The 16,757-nt window shown below is 55.4% G+C and overlaps 1 protein-coding gene across 3 annotated transcripts in view; it reads right to left on the bottom strand.

The window, feature by feature from the left end:
* DNAH9 (dynein axonemal heavy chain 9) overlaps window positions 1–12,864 on the bottom strand; it is a 149,585-nt gene extending 136,721 nt beyond the window's left edge. For all 3 annotated transcript variants that reach the window (XM_032129150.1, XM_032129151.1, XM_032129152.1), the window contains exons 1-13: window positions 12,788–12,864; window positions 12,015–12,145; window positions 10,695–10,906; window positions 10,280–10,513; window positions 9,062–9,229; window positions 8,179–8,295; window positions 7,036–7,186; window positions 6,040–6,154; window positions 4,927–4,995; window positions 3,649–3,775; window positions 2,532–2,787; window positions 1,876–2,117; window positions 750–885 (exon numbers count right to left, since the gene is read on the bottom strand). In XM_032129150.1, coding sequence (XP_031985041.1) covers window positions 750–885; window positions 1,876–2,117; window positions 2,532–2,787; window positions 3,649–3,775; window positions 4,927–4,995; window positions 6,040–6,154; window positions 7,036–7,186; window positions 8,179–8,295; window positions 9,062–9,229; window positions 10,280–10,513; window positions 10,695–10,906; window positions 12,015–12,090 — 1,903 coding nt within the window. In that variant the 5' untranslated portion in view covers window positions 12,091–12,145; window positions 12,788–12,864. The remainder of the gene's footprint in view (window positions 1–749; window positions 886–1,875; window positions 2,118–2,531; window positions 2,788–3,648; window positions 3,776–4,926; window positions 4,996–6,039; window positions 6,155–7,035; window positions 7,187–8,178; window positions 8,296–9,061; window positions 9,230–10,279; window positions 10,514–10,694; window positions 10,907–12,014; window positions 12,146–12,787) is intronic.
* Window positions 12,865–16,757: the final 3,893 nt, after the last annotated feature.

Raw genomic sequence — 16,757 nt, 5'->3', positions numbered from 1 at the left:
TGAAGAGACCAAGCTCTCCAGCTAATGCAGAGGGAGTCTGAGAGCTGAACAATGGCAGCAGGGAAGTGCTTGCAGAGGAGAAAAACAACAGGAACCAAGAGGCTCTTTAATTTAGTGGTGAAAGGCATAAAAAAACCTGAACAGCAACCAGAAACTGAAGGCAGATGCAAATGTGACAACATATGCAAGTTTTTAACAAGCTGGTGAAGAACTGCATGCAATTCTCCGGCTCACTGTGCCTCCACATCCAGAAGGGAAGCGTTCCTGGAGATGTGCTTTAGCTGGACACAAGCTGCTCCAAGTGAACCTCCCTGGTGGCCCTAGGCAGGAGGGCTGGGCTGGTGACTCCTGAACCCAGCTCACCTCTGCTCAGCAGCTGAGGGTTTTATTTTGTGCCTTTCAGAAGCAGCGCTGGCTCTTGAGACTCCTCACAAAGGGAAGATAGTGCCACCCTGATGCTTTGAGCATGGGAGGGTGGGAGGTGACAGCTGCCCAAGCACAGACAGGGGAGGATGCCTCTGTTGTCTCCATCCATGAACCCTTGCCAACAGCGCACAGCCACCTCCGTCCCTCCCTCTGAGCAATCCAGTGACCAGTGGTGGAGTCACCCTCCCTTCCTGGAGGCTCCAGTGCCAGAGGAAAGCCAGGAAGAAGAGAACAACTCCTGAGAGTGAGAGAGCACAACCAGAGACGTCCCCTTGGAGAGGCTGAGCAGCCACTGCAGCCAGAGGACAGGAGCCAGGCATCACCTGTGTTCTCCAGGAGGTTCTTGAGTGAGCACTCGATGGCAGTGAAGAATCCATCCAGGACTATCTCATCCACATAATCCAAATACGCCTTCCAGGCATCAGATGCTGGGTTGGCAAGTAGGAGGCTCTGGTTTTCCTGGAAGACAAAGAAGATGCCTTCACACACAGCAGGGCTGTGTCCTAAAGAGACCTGCCCACCCCTGAGGGCTGATGCTGGGCAGCACAGAAGTATCAGCCTCATGGAGGGGTAGGAAAGATGGACCTTCCTACTGGTGGCATGGTCATGATTTGCTCCTGTCAAGGGCTCTGTGGTCTCCAGGAACAATTCAAGGTGAAAATGGAGTGCAGAAGAGCCTCAGAAGGTCCTCCACATGTTCTCCTCCCTCTTCTCTGAGACCACAGGACTTGAGGCTGCTTTGCTCCCCTGGGGCAGGGAGAACTGGGGGGGTCTCAAAAGCCCATCCTGATGAACCCATCGGGTTCTCTTCAGAGTCCAAGGCCAGCCAGCGACCCTCAGGAGAGGGCTGGGCCTAAAACCCATCTCCCTCCAGGCCAGGGGCTATGCCTGACATGCATAACACCTGGCTCCAGGCAGGTGAGGAGCACAGCTTTGGGCCTTCTCCTGGCCTGCAGAGGACTCTGAGCTCTGGCAAAGCTACTGGAAAGCACCAAGGTTTGGGCAGCAGCTTTTCTCCTGTCACTCAGCTTCTCCCTGGACGGTCAACACCACGTCCTGCTCTACAGAGGGACATCAAGCCTGGATCCGAAGGGTCAGCCCCAGCCTCTGTTCTCAGGTAAACACCTCCAAGGGGATTTTTCCTTGGAGCAGGATCCCAAACCCGATGCACCACTCCCCTCTAGTGGCTCTCCAGCAGCCAGAGTCGGAGCCAGACCCTTCCCTGGGCTGCAGCTGCTGCCGGTCCTGCCCCGGGCTGGGAGCCCAGCGGTGCCAGCCCCACAGCCCCAGTCCAGCTCACCCCTCAGAGCCAACATCGATCAACACCGGGGCAGGTTTCCAAATGGAACCAGGGAGTTGCTTTAAGGCGAAGCAGCTCTGGACATTTTCAGTGCTGCAGGGACACACGGAGCCTCTGAGGAGCTGCCCACCCCCAAGGTGCCCCCTCACCTTCACCAGCGAGTGGATCCTCTGCCCGGACTCCCTGACGAGGCTGCAGCGCCGTTCCAGGCGCTCCTGGCACTCCTCCAGGCTCAGCACTGACTCCCTTTTGGAATCCCTCCTCTCGAATACGGGCGACCCCCACGAGTGCACGATGCTCTGGATCTCCTCAACATTGTCCTTGGCTCTCTGCACCCTCTGCTCCAGATCACAGACATCCCCCATCACCCCGGAGATGTGATCCCAGACACCTGGGGAAGATGAGATGATTCATTACCTGTTTTCAGAGCTGCTGGGCCCAGCTCCAGTACTCCCCCCTTCACATTTTTTTCCTCGTGGTCTCATGTATTTCTCACTCAAGGTGAGAGATTCGCCACCTCGAGCAGCAGAGCCACCTCAATCTCCCCCCTATCCCAACAAGCCACACCAGGGACCACCAGAGCCTCCTCTCCCCAGAGCCTGGGCTAAACCTGAGGGGAGCAGCATCCTGCCCAGCGGATCAAGGGAATGTGGAAAGGAGCTGGAACGCTGGGGGCTGCTCCTCATCTCCCCAGCGCTGGCTCTGACAGAGGGTGCCCTGTCCTACTGGGAACTGCCACTGGGAACCAGGGAACAGAGACCAGGGGGAATGTGAGGAGACCCAGCATCACCCACAGCCAGCTCACCCTCCATCTTCCAGGTCAGTGTTTCTTCTGCCTCTTTCAGCTTCAAGTCGATGTCCCGCAGCTGCCCCTGCACCAGGGGATATTCCACCTCCAGCACCGTCCTCAGGACCTTGTTGTAGCTGTTCCCCATCAGCTCCAGGCTGGCCACCAGCTGCCGGAAGGATTCCTTGCAGGAATAGACCTCAGCTGCTGCCGGGGGGATGGCTCCTGCCCCGCTGCCCCACAGGTAGCTCACCTCCCTCAGCATCGACACCAGCTGGGGAAGCAAGGCACAGAGCTGAGCACAGCCCCGTCCTCCCAGCTCCCAGCATTTCCTCCAGTCCATTCTGAGCATCACAGGGCTTTCCTGCTGGTTTATTCCCGAAGCAGCACGCTGGAAAGGGTGTGGGCAGCTCCTGCTCCGTACCACCTGTTTCCCATTGATCTCTGACTCTGGGTTTCTTCTCAACTCTGTTAAATACCAACCAGCAAACCCTAGGCAGCATCTAAAAGCCACCATCACCTCCAGTCCCCTCAGCCATCCCCTCTCAGATGAAGGCTGACCCACAACACAACTCTCAGCAATGCTGTGCCTGCAAGCAGAGCTTGGCCATTATCAGAGTGAAAGATAAGATGGCTCCAGTTCTCTTGGTTTGCTGGGCTGGTTGACTTAAAAAATAATAATAAAAAAATAGTACTGTGGCCCCAAAGCCAGTGACTCAGCTCCTTCTGGTGCCACCTTCCATCAAATCTCTGGAGTCACAAAATAAACCTTCCCTGGGTTTTTCATGCCCTTTCAGAAGCTCAGGTTTCAGGCACACACAACATGAATGTGCATCTGTAGATGATGTCCCACCACTCCCCACACCAGTATCAACCCTGGTCTGGACACGCTGACACCAGTTACACCTCTGGTTCCTGAGGCACTTCCTGCCACTGGCTTCAACCAGAATGTGCTCGCTCCAACTGTAATCCTGGTACTCAGGCAGAGCAGATCTATGCCAGATCCTTGTCACCCACCATGGGAGGGGCTCCACAGACCACAGAGAACAGACCCAGTGCCAACCCCACCAGATGTCCCTCACAGCCTGGGGACATGCCCTGGGAGGCAGGAGAGCTGAGGGGCAGCGGGTCTTACCTGGGGATCAAAATTGACCTTGATCAATTTGGTTTGTGGGTCCCGCCGGATGAGTGGCTGAGTGAGGTTGTACTGGGATTTTTCTGAGACTGTCTGGGACCAGTCTAAATAGAGCTTTTCCTGATAGCTGCCAGAAAAGAGAAACATCCACCATGTAGTTACCAGGCCAGCAGAGTGCAGGTGTAACTGGGTAGAAGCCAAGCCCACTCTGAGGACTGAAGAACGTGAAGGAACACTCAAAACCCATCCACGCCATCTCCACAACCAACAGGGCTTCTGACACTGACACCCAAAAAACAGTGGCAGCATCAAGGCAGGAGGGCAAAGCCCTCCCAAGCACCAGTTTTAGCAGAGGGTTCAGATTTGGAGAGAGACTTTCCAAAGCATTTAGGCTAACATGATATATCAGCAACTGGGGGTTTCCAAAGGCCAAAGCAGGACAGATGCCTAAAGCCACAGGGATGCTGGGGGTGGCTGCAGCTGACCTTGCTTGTCTGACCTTGCTTGTCTGAGTGAGACCATGACAGCCCTGGGATGGGAGCACAGAGGGCAGAAGAGGGATCCTGGCATCTCACATGTCATGGACAGTCCCAGCCTCCCAAGTGACAAAGTCACTTCTGAACCACGCTGTCACCTGAGCGCTCTGGGAAATGTCACCCAGGAGACAGCACCCCAAGGTGGCCACCCCAGACCAGCTGTGGGGCTGCTCCTCTCTGAAAGGCTATGCTGAATTACCCAGCCTTGTTCTGGTAATGGGAACAGGGTTCCCTCCATCCACTCTGCAGGATCCAGCAGCTCGGGCTCTCGGCTCCTTTCACTGGAGATGGGGAGCAGGGCCCTGCAGGGATCTCCTCCCTGGGGAAGAGGCTCCTCTCGGGACAGCCCAGGTTTAACACTAAACATCGAGATGCCAAGTCCTGGGCAGTGACTCCCAGCCCAGACTGTGGAACATACACGTTACAGCCACTGCAAACACAGCCAGAGCATGGGCACCAGAGGACAGAGACTTCTCCCAGCCCAGGTTTTCCACCACAGCAGCTCCTCCACCCCGCAGCAGCTCGTTCTGGGCTGCAGAGCCCCCGTTCTTCCCCTGCAGGATTCTCATTTGAAGCCATCCCAGCAAACCTGTGGTACCTGGTGACAGGATCCCTCCTCCCCTCCCAGCAGGAAATTCCCTTGGGCTTAGAAAGGGACATTCCCAGGCCCTGGGCTGCCAAGAGCTGGAAGGTGGCTTAGGGAAGGGGAGCCTTTCCTCAGCCCTGCCTGAGCCCCCCGTACCTGTCGAGCAGCCGGCTCATTTCTTCATATTTCTGCACCACCCTTCTTCCACGGGCAGAGTCCAGGCTCCTGGCAGCACAACAGACAGGGGTCACCTTTAGTCCTGGGGGCTGAGGTCTGCATTTACCCCTTCCCAAGGCCCCCCACAGCCTGCAAGCACAGTCTGCTTGGATTTCACCCCGCCACATCACCCCAAATCCTCTCCCTGCACACAGGCTGCCCAGCCCCCTGTGCTCTCTCTCAGGTGTTCCCACATTGACCTGAAAAATGGGGACCTAGGAGGGGAGAAGGGCCCAGGGCTGCTGGAAAAATCAGCTACCAAACATCACTTTTCAACATTTTACCCTTGGCAGTTTTCTGCCACAGTTGTGTTCCACTAGATGCAGGTCACAGCTGTGTGAATGACTGTTCACATCATGAATAGGAAAAAACATACATAAAATATATGCAATAACATATAATACATAGATTATATGTATCATACATCATATATATCCCTGTATACACATATCTTCGTTTTCCCTTTTCAATCCTTTCTCCCTCTCGAGTTGCACATGGGAAAGAGCCTCACACCACCCTGCTGAAGGACCTGTCATTAACTGCTCTAAGCAGAGGGCTAAAATCAATGCTAAACACATCTCCAAGACAGTAACAAGGATTTTGGTGACGAGAACTCCAGCCCTGGTTTGTTTTCTTGATCTTGGGAGATTGTTCCTTTGTTTCATGCCGAGAAAGTTGTCTTCTGCCAATAGCCAAGAGCTGGGCTGCTCCCAGGGACGTGCTGGAGACTGTGCTGAGAGGAATCACAGTGAGAAAGGCTCCAATACCTATTTTAATCGCAACCTCGGGCTGTGTTAAAAGCTGAAGAACCCATCTACTATCCCAGTGTGCCTCTCAGCCACTTCAAAACCAATCCAATTAATGAGCTTCTTTAAAAAACAAAGACGGCAGGGAAGTGAACGGCTCCAGAGCACCCACTTGTCACCTCTTCACTAAGGATGGTTTCAGCTACAGCCATTGGATAGCATTCAACACAGAAAGAACATCTAAAGATCGACTAGGGATGAAATTTCCAGACATTCACACAGCAGCTGATGTGCAGCAGACACTCACAGCCGTGGGATGTGCCTCAAGCGCTCCAAGGGCCCCCGGATCCGCGCCCGCAGCTCCCGCGCCCAGCCCAGCGCTCCAGCCACGGGAGGGACGTTCTTGTGCAGGGGCGGGAACCCTGGCAGGGCACAGGGAAACAGCATTTCATGAGCACTGCCAGCCCAGAGACACCCACAGCAACTCAGCCCCACAAAACCGTCCTGGCTTCCAGGCTGCTCTCCCGAAATCCAACCTCTGTCACACGATCTAGGTCTGGGAACTACAAGTGGCCCTGTGCCTCTGGATTTGGAACAGGGGATCAGAGGAGGAGCCTGGCATGTCCTGGAAGCAGAGCTGATGAATTTTGAGATCGGGGTGGATTCCCTGCTTCCCACAAGCACTGAGGAAGGGATTTCTGGTTGGGACCATCCCGTGTAAGAGCCACAGAACAACACTCCCCAAAGTCACAGCAAACGCTGGACTTGCCCTCCACGAATCTCCCCATTCCCTCTGTTAACCCGCACTGGTCCCAGCACTGCTGCCCCTCCTGGGCTTGCCTGGCTCCAGAACAGTCTTCCTGAGGCAAGGCAATGGGCTGCTGTCCAGGAAGACAACCTAACCCTAACCCTAATCCTCCTAATCTGACAGGAGTCTTCCTATTCGCTTCTGTGCCAGCATTCCCAGGAAGTAACAAACCTGGAAAAGGCTGACCAAACCCTTAATTCCCACCTCCCCCTCGCATACTCTGCATTCACAGCATTGCAAACAAGCTCAGCACGTGCCTTCAATCCCAGCCACACCTCACACACAAACGTTTAAAACAAGGATCTTGGCACTGCTTTAATGCCAAGAACAGAGCATTCCCAGGCATTTCCCTTCCCACTAGGAACTACAGAAGCTGAAAACCTTTGCAGTTTGGGAAGTTCTGCTTTCCTTAGCAAAACCAAACTCTTTTCCCCCTTCAATTAATCTCAATCCAATTTCCTGTAAAATCAATTTTCCTCCGCACAGGGCACCCACCGAGCTGCAGCCCCGCCTGGGTGTGCCCGGCGTAGATGAGCCTGGCCTGGTCCAGGGCAGAGCTGAACATGCTGAGGAGGACGGGGACCTTGTCAGCAGCAGCTGCAGCGATCACAGGGCGCTCCAGAAGGTTCCGGAACATGGCCAGCAGCTGTGCAGGGGGAGAATTGGGAAAAAGTTCACACCCCTGCACAAAGTCCCACTGGGATTTTCCCCACGGATGCAGGTGCTTCGTCTTCCTCCACAGCTCAAAGACCTGCACTGCTGGGCACGTTGGCAAAGGGAAGGTTTTCCCCCTGCTTTGCCAAGCAGTTCCTGCCTTTCATGGAATCATTAAGGTTGGAAAAGACTTCCAAGATCACCGAGCCCAACCTTTGACCGGATCCCACCACCAAACCGTATCACAAAGCATGTCTTTGTTACAGAGATGCTCAGACTGTGGGGGAACCATATTCCAGCTGGCATTCTTCAAGTGCTTCAAAATTTGCTATTTAAAAAAAAAACCCCACAACAACTCAGAAGGATAAATCCTATCACTTATCGTTTTCTACATTTTTTTTTTACAATTATACTGAATATTTTCAGAAAATACCATTTACTTTCTCTGGAGGATAGATTCACTGGTAAACAAAACCACCTCATTTTGAGCAAACCTCAGTTTCCCAAGTTGAAATGCATCCATGTGTTAACAAATTGATATTAACAACGATCACCTGCTTTTAACAGCAGTTTTCACCAGGAAATCCAAGAATCACAGAATGGTTTGGGGTGGAAGGGACACCTTCCACTAGACCAGGGTGCTCCAAGCCCCATCCAACCTGGCCTTGAAAACCCTACACAGAGCATTTCCTCCCAGCTCCCAGAGAGATCAGTGAAACTCCTGCCATCCAAAAGCCTGATTTGAGTCATTTCTTTGACTGCTCTTCCCCAAACTGAGCACAGGCCTGTTCTGTTTGTGTCACGAGGTGAAGAGCAGGGACACTCCCAGCCATTCCCAGCTCCGGGGCCACACTGCTCGTGAGGGACCCACGGGTCTGAGCATCACTAACCAAGTCCATCCCATGGGCAAACCCCAGCCCCACGTGCCTGCAGCTCCAGCACTGTCTGGGACTCACCGAGAGAGAAGGGAGGGGACAGACAAACCTTGAAGATGTGCTCCAGGTCCGCGGCGTCGCTGAAGGCCTGGGTGAACACAGTGCCCAGCCGACGGTCAATGTCCTCTACCTTACGCTGGAAAGCCAAGGCATCCTGCTCAAACTCCTGTGGGAAGGGGACAGCAAGTCCTGAGCTTGAGAAAGCACCGGGGAGGTGCCTGCCACCTCCCAGTCCAGAGATATTTCCTCTTCTTACTCACCAGGAATTAAGCCACTCCTCTGGCCACCCTCCAGGCAAGCCCCACGGAGCTGAGGACACTTCTGTGCTGTCCCATGGCTGAGCTCATGGCCCTCCAGGATGGACCCACAGTCCAAAAAGCACTGCCTTTGCCTGGAGGCAAGTTGGGCTATTTCTGCACTCTCTGACCCTGAGCATGGCCTGAACACCACACCAGCACCCCAAACACCCACAGATGCACTCGCTGAACCAGCAATGTAGGCTAGCCTTAAGCTGCTCCAGGGGGAGTTTGGGTTGGACATCAGGAAAAAATTCTTCACTGAAAGAGGGATTGGGCACTGGAATAGGCTGCTCAGGGAGGGGGTGGAGTCCCTGTCCCTGGATGTGTTTAAAAAAAGCCTGGATGTGGCACTCAGTGCCGTGGTTTGGTTGATGAGGAGGTGTTGGGTCACAGGTTGGACTCGATGATCTCAGAGGTCTTTTCCAACCTGGCTCATTCTGTGATTCTGAGATATGGAACTCCCAAGTGCCTGCAGGAAAGGCCAGCAGCTCCCTGTTCCCAACAGAGACAGATCAAACCATAACAAAGGGAGGAAGGAGCTGGGAAAGAGGGAGCAGGGCTCCGTTGCAGAGGGAGCTGCTCTCTGGAAGCGAGGCTGTGCTGCTGCCATTCCCAGGGGCTGGTCCCACCTACCACATTGGCCAGGTCCAGGCAGTCGTAGGTTCGCTCTGAGAACACCTGGTACCCCTCCTGGAACTCCTCGTACACGTCCAGCACCTGCTGGCCCAGGGCCTTCCCTTTCATCCCGCCAAACTCCATCTTCTCCAGTTGTGTCAGGTCCAGAGCCGTGGTCAGGAGGCCCTGCAGAGCCAGAGCAGGCACACACAGGCTCAGACACAGGCAGATGACAACAGCTGTGACACCACAGAGCCGTGCCTGCTGCCAGGCCGAGGGAGCTCATGGGCACAGCCAGGCTGCTCGGGCTGAGTGAGTTGGATTGAGATGATCTTTAAGGGCCCTTCCAACCCAAACCACTCAGTGATTCTACGACTGCGAGTAGTTTAAAAATAGCTGTCAGCCACTGTGGTTTTCAACACAGCTCATCAAAGAACGAGTGAGTTACACAGCATGGGGAAACCAGTAAAACCTTCTATTGCAGTGCAGAGGATGAGAGGAGGAGAAAAGCAACCCGGACCTGGCTTTGAATAGGCAAATGCAGCCTGTGCAGTGCCCATCTGACCCCACTGCTGGGAACGGGCCATCCCTAAACAGATTCACTTCAGAAAGAGGTGAACAGCAGACTCAGTGAGCTGCAAACTGCAGGAGAGCTCACAGGTGTGCACAGTGTGTGTAGAACAGGTACTCACAGAGCCTCAGCTGCGCTGGAGGCTGAGGGGTGATGGCACTCAGGACGCTCCCTGCCCCAGCTGACCATCTCACAGCAAACAGGGGCACCCCACAGCCCCCCAGCTGGACAGAGCACTGCGATGTGAAGGACTGACCTGGTGAGGAATTGGAACGTGTCCCTGCTCCTCCCCAGCCCCCCTGCCCAAGTCAGGAGATGCCCAGCTCTAGAGTGTCTCCGAGGGCCACAGGAGGCCTAGGAGCTTGTCCTGGTTTATTCACAGCCCCATAACCCCCATCCTGACAAGAGCACAAGTCCCAGAGGATTCTTGGGAGCACTGAAACACCCACCAGCCTGAGCAGAAGGACACAGCAGCAAATCTGACAGGTGCACTGAGCAGGATCTGGTCAAACAAGGTCCTGGTCTCAGTGTCAGGGGGGCCCACACAGCACAGAGAGTGGCCCCATCCCCTGGCATCAGGGGAAGCCAGGGGGAGGGAAGATGCCAGCAAGGGAGTTCATGGCTACAGAGCTCTCCTGATGGCTGCAATACCTCCAGAGTCTCACCTTCACCATCTCCAGCCTCTTCAGGAAGCTGTCCAGCCTTGCAAACACCAGCCTGGTGTGGAAGTCCCACTTCCTCACTTCCTGGCCTGGCTCATAATACACGTGCAGGTTTTCCCGTCTCTCCTCGACCGCCCCTTTGAAGGCATTCAGGATGTCAAACACTGTTTGCACCTTGCCCAGGCTCTCTTCCATCTCTCCTTTCAGAAGGTCTTCTGGAGACAGGTACACCACGGCCTGGAAGAGCCACATCACACCGGAGATGTCACTTCTGCTGCCACAGCAAACGGTGACTTCTCGTCTGACCCTTCCTCTTGGGCTCAGAATCCCTTTGCCAAGGAAGGACAGAGGGAAGCAGGAGAGAGGAGACTTCCATAAAACCCTTCCTGTGGCAAACACAGGTGCCACAGCCACGCACCTGCTGGATGAGAAGGTTGCAGATTTCCTGGAGCAGCACCACGATGCGCAAGGGCACGCTGTAGTGCTTGGAGGTGACCCAGATCCAGCACACCACGTGCAGCAGAGGGACCAGGAGAGGCTTCACCTTGCTGAACTCAGCAGCCTCTATGTCCTCCAGGGGCTGCTGGAGGGGTGTCAGGTGCAGGTCGATGTCCTGAGCCTCGCTCAGAGCTGTGGGAAGAGAGGGGAGAAGGGCTGAGATCCATCGAGCGGGGGTGGGGGGGGTCACGGGCTGGGTGCTGGCACAAAGGGGAACAGACAGTCCTGGTGAGCACAAAGCACCCACCCATGCGTGCTGAACATCCATCACCTTGATCCCTGCTCACCCACAGCACAACCAGCACAGCCAACAGACTGACTCCATGGCCAGGGACAGGGAGCAGGGACAGGGCTCTGGGCACAGGCTGAGGCCACAACGTGCCTGGCAGCTCCAAAAATGCAGCTCTGCATGGGCTGCAGGATCACCAAGCTGGGCCTGAGCTCAGCTGAGCCTGGTTTTGGCTCTGGCAGCCACAGTCCCACCTGTCCTGACTGTACCAGCATGGAAACGAGTGCCTGACTGGGTGAAACCTTCAGCTTAGCTTTGAACAGCTGTGTGGTTGGACCCTGAAGAACTACACCAGAGTTAACAAATTAATTAAATTTAATTAATAAAACCAGGACATCATTGTGGAACTAAACCTGTGGACCAACAAGAAGAGAATCATCATTGTCATCATCTAATCACAGAACCATGGGATGGTTTGGGTTGGAAGGGACCTTAAAGCTCATCTTGCTACACCTCCACTGTCCCAGGCTGCTCCAAGCCCCATCCAACCTGACTTTGGACACTGCCAGGGATCCAGGGGCAGCCCCAGCTGCTCTGGGCACCCTGTGCCAGGGCCTGCCCACCCTCACAAGGAACAATTCCTTCCTAATATTTAATCTAATCTAACCTCTGACAGCATGAAGCCATTCTCCCAACCCTTGTAAAAAATCCATCTCTCTTGGAGCTCCTTTAGGTACTGGAAGGTCAGACTAAGATCACTGCAGAGCCTTTTCTTCTCTGGACTAAACAATCCCAATTGTCTCAGCTTTTTCAGAAGTGCCAGAAGTGCAAGTGCAAATAACCCCAAATCCTGAGACCAAGGATGAAGAAATGCTCACTATCAGCACCTCCCTCCCACAGGGCCAACAGCCACCCTGTCACCCCAGCAGGGAGGGCACAGGACACTGGGACCCCAGGCTGTGAACAAAGGCCAAAAGTCAGCACCACAGTGAAGCTGTCCCAGTTCCTCACCTGCCTCAACATCCATGAGCATGTTTTGGAAGGCTGGCACGTAGATGCTCTGCACTCTCTCCAGCACCTCCAGCATGTTCCTGACCTTCCTCGATGTCAGCTGACTGTGAATGCCCTCCAGGTCATCACACCTGCAGCAGCCAGGACACGTTACCAGCCCAGCTGGGGCAGCACCAGCTGTGCCCCAAACCCCTGCTTGCCCTGGGCCTGATTCAGGATTTTCTGCAGTTACACAAGGACTGAGTCCCAGGGATGGCAGGAAATGGAACCAGCCCCACAGGACACACAGCTGGTGCCAGGTTCAGATGAGAGCAGCTCTGCTGCGAGCAGGGCACTGCCACAAGGAGCCAGGTGGAGTTCCTGCAGGCACTGGGGACAGCTCTGCAGAGGGCAGGGCTCTGTCTCGAGTCAGCCTGAGCCAACACAGCACAAAGGGCAGGTGAAATTCCACTCCCTGGCTCATCTAACCCCGCTCTTGCACCACCAGCAGCCAGCTGCTGGCATGGAGAGAGCCCATCAGCTCTGGGGCTGGTCCTAGTGATGGAAGCAGCACTTCCAACAAAATCCCCTCATGGTGTAGCCCTGAACTGTGGTGGGGCCAGGTTAAACCCAGCCAACTGCCCAGCCACCTCCAGGCACTCCAACATCATAATTTTATATGTGGGAGCAATTTTGGGGGTTCAGGTCTCTGCATGACCCCGAGCAGCTGCTCTTGGCTCACAGCAGCAGCACCCCCTCCACCCAAACCAGCACCACCAGCCCCTCACCATCACCTGTTCTTCCAGAACTCCAGTTCCACCCTCGGGTTTGGGTTGCTGCCTTGCAGGAGAGGCTCTGAGGACTCCTTCTTCAGCACTCTCTGGATCTGGTGGCTCCAGTCAATGATGGCTGACTCGGTGGCATGTACAAGGGATTTGTTGATCAGCTCCAGGCTGCAGAACACAGAGCACGAGAGTCACTTTGCTTTCTGCTTGTCCACGTGCATTGCCCAGTTGGATCTACCTCAATGGGCAGCTGGATTTTGCAGTTACAGCCCACATTCATGTTTCAAAACCACAGATCAAACCCATGAGAGAGACTATTTACAAAGGCAGTGAGTGACAAGATAAGGAGGAATGGTTTTAAACTGAAAGAGAGTAGGTTTAAACTAGATATTAGGAAGAAACTCTTCCCTGTGAGGGTGGGGAGGCCCTGGCACAGGGTGCCCAGAGAAGCTGTGGCTGCCTCATCCCTGGAAGTGTCCAAAGCCAGGCTGGACAGGGTTTGGAGCAACGTGACTGCAGAGTTTGGAGTTTTCCCTCAGTGATCCAAGCAGCTCATTCCTCCTCTGCGTGTCCACATCCCCTTCCACTTCCCGAGCTTTTCCTGCTTGTATCGTTGCACAGTCCCCAAAGACAGAGCCCATGAACCAGAGAGAGCAAAATACCCCTCCCTGGCAGTCTGATGAGCTGCAGAGGACAGGGAGTGAGAAGAGTTCCCATGTCTGGCAGGGAGGATCCCCAAAGGAAGCAGCACATGCATCAGCAGAAGAAAATCCAGTGGAGAGCAAGGGCTGGTACTCACAATTTCTCATTTTTAGGATCAATGTCCTCGATTCCCTCCGAGCCAGGTGGAAGAGGCAGCAAAGTCTTGCCCTTCACTTGGCCAACAACCTTGAAGACAGTACTCTTCAGGCTGTGGACATGACGGATGATGTCTTGTGACACCACTCGTGGCCAGCCCTGATGGTTCTTCCGGTTGGTCAGGATGGGCACAATCACCTACAGCAGGAGTCATGGAAGAGCAATGGAGAAGAGCTGAAGGAGGGTAGATTTAGACTTGATTTAGGAAGAAATTGTTCCCTGGGAGGGTGGGAAGGCCCTGGCACAGGGTGCCCAGAGAAGCTGGGGCTGCCCCTGGATCCCTGGCAGTGCCCAAGGCCAGGTTGGACAGGGCTTGGAGCAGCCTGGGCTAGTGGAAGGTGTCCCTGCCTGTGGCAGGGGGTGGGACGGGATAAGTTTTAAATCCTTTCCAACCCAAACCATGATGTGATTTGATGATTCTATGACAAAACGTGCTGCAGGAGATGGACTGGCCACCAGGCTCTGAGGTCCTGGCTTGGCCAAGCCTGGAGACCCACATTCAGCACCGTCCCAGGCAGTTCCCTGCAGGTGACGATGAACAGGCCAGCAGGGCTGGGCTGAGCCCAGGGGCTGTCCCTGCACAGCCACCCGCCACGTGCAGAGGGAAGATCCTCTGGCATGTACAGCACAGCCACGTTTTAGGTTATTTCCCCAAGCTGCAGCCCACTAAATACAGTTCCTGTCTTTATCAGTGGAAGTTCCAGGGTCTGCACTGACCCTGCAGCTGGGAACTCTGGGCTGGGCTTGTCTGGACATGAGCTGCTTCTGGCTCTTCTGCACTGGGATAGCAACAACGTCTGTCACCTTGCTCTGGGATCGGAGCCAGGTTGCCCCTGGTGATGAGCAGCCTTTATGTGGCCAGACTTGGGGGAGGATAAAGGTACAAAACCAGCTACACGCAGATACAGAATTGAAAAGTAACAAAGCAGTCCAGCACCAGGGTGCCACTCCAGGGTGCTGAAAATTCTTTGCACCATGACCAAAGAGGACCAGCAGCAGCAACCACCATGTCCAGGGAGCCATGGGAAGAGGGCACAACCCCAGGGCAAACAGAGTTCACCTTCAACAGCTTCAACTGCAATAGTAGCAGGCTTGGTCTCCATTACTCAGATCACATGGGCTGCTAATGAGAGTCATGTCATAACCAGTCAAGCCTTTTTGGGGTTTTCTTTGGGGTTGTTAGAACGACAACTGGGACTCTGGTGCACTTAAAGTTCATCTTGTTCCATCCCCTGCCACGAGCAAGGACACCTTCCACTATCCCAGGCTGCTCCAAGCCCTGTCCACCCTGGCCCTGAACACTTCCAGGGATGGGGCAGCCACAGCTTCTCATTCTCAGGACTGCATCCTGTGACTGTGTAACGTGGCTCATCCCCCACGGACACTACTGGGAGACGCCCAGAGCCCCCATGGCTCAGGATTTAGGAGGTTTCATTGGGCTCTACAGACCCCGGCGTCGCCTTTTCCCCCTTACCTCCTCCACCAGCGCGGCGAAGTGCGCCAGGGGCTCTGCGGGCAGATCCCCGCACAGCAGCTCGGCGGGGCCGGGACCAGCTCCGGGCGGGCGGAGGAAGAAAAGCGCCTTGGTAGCGCTGGGGGGCGGCGGGGGCGGCCCGGGGCGCAGCCCCAGCTCCCCGGCCGGGCCCCGCCAGGCGAGCAGCGCCGGCCCCGCCTCGCCCCGCACGAAGCCCCGCAGCGCCGGCCCCGCCGCGCCCCGCGCCCAGCGCCGCCAGCGCTCCCCGGGCACGGCCAGCGCCCGCGCCGCGCCCCGCGCCACCCGCTCCGCGCACGGCTCCTCCCGGGGCTCCTCCGGGGGCTCCTCCGGGGGCTCCTCCCGGGGCTCCTCCCGGGGCTCCGGCCCCGCCGCCCCCTCGGGCTCCATCCGCGCGGCTCCGGCCAGTGTTTGCCAGGAGGCGCCGCCGTTGCCCGGGGGACTCCTGGGAGCCGCTCCCGTGTCCCGCTGGGATGCGAGGGCGGTCCCAGCGCTGCCGCCTCGCTCTTGCTGTTCCAGTTGGTGTCCCTCATCCCAGCACCGCTGGTGCAGCCCCAGAAGCGAGCTCCCAGGCCGGCTCGCTCCGCGGGAAGCTCGGAGTGCAGCCCGGGGGAATTTTTCCACAGCGGGCACAGGCAGGTCCTGTCCCTCAGCCCCGCCTGCCGTTCCCGACACCGCCGTACCTGCATCAACCACCTGACGCTGGAACTTGGGTGCTGTGGGCTCCTGCCGCCGCTGCATTTCCATTTTATTAATTCCTTCTGGGAGAAGCAGTTCACTGTTCTCCAAATAAAAGACCCTTCTTTAATTCCATGAAAAGCAGCACACGGATCCTGTGCAGGCCCAGGGCTGCTCGTGTCACCCCAGCAGTAACCAGGTCCTCCCCTGGGGCACCACGGCCTGTTCCTGCCTCTACCTGTACAGTAACAGGAACATTTTGTTTTTCCCCAGTCCCCTGCTATTCATAAAAGCCGAGCAGAGCTTTTCTGGAGGACACAGATGTGTCAATTCCCCTATCTCTGCTCTAGCCAAGCATAACATTAAAGCACAGCTCATCATCAAAAGATGCTTTGCTGACAGTCTGCTTCTTAATTTCCCATTAACTTAAAATGAAGTCTTAAGTCTTCACTTGTGTGCAAGTATCATCTCCTGAGCAGGGCCTGAGTGTCTTCAAGTTCTCTTTAAAAATGAATTCCTTAATTGAAATAGCACAGAACTGCCCTCCTTCTGAACACAGGCAGTGGCAGCAGCGGCAAGGGAAGAAGCAAAGTTGACCCACAAAGAGCCTCAGAAAAACTCTTAACCACAGACCTCCCCCTCTCTGCCTGCTTTTCCAGCGTCCCTGCATGCAGGACTGGAATATGCTCGAGGAAACTCCCAGCCATCTGATCCAGAGCCATTCAAGATCCCGTTACTGCCAGCTTGGGCTGGCGAGCAAAACTCCTGTCCTGAGGGTAACAAGGCAGAGAGGCTTGTGCTGGCATGAAACAGCCACGAGGCTCCAGCATGATCCACACCCGATGGGCAAGATCTTGGTCTTTACCCCAGTGCTGAATCAGCCAGGCAAGGTCATTCTCCAGAGAAATCCAGGTTTTTGTCTCCACATTAGCGATCCATACACAACACAGC

The sequence above is a fragment of the Corvus moneduloides genome, chromosome 19 (assembly GCF_009650955.1).
Source record: "Corvus moneduloides isolate bCorMon1 chromosome 19, bCorMon1.pri, whole genome shotgun sequence".
NCBI lineage: Eukaryota > Metazoa > Chordata > Aves > Passeriformes > Corvidae > Corvus > Corvus moneduloides.
Note: the sequence above shows the minus strand (reverse complement) of the source record. Positions and strands in the feature narration are given on the sequence as shown.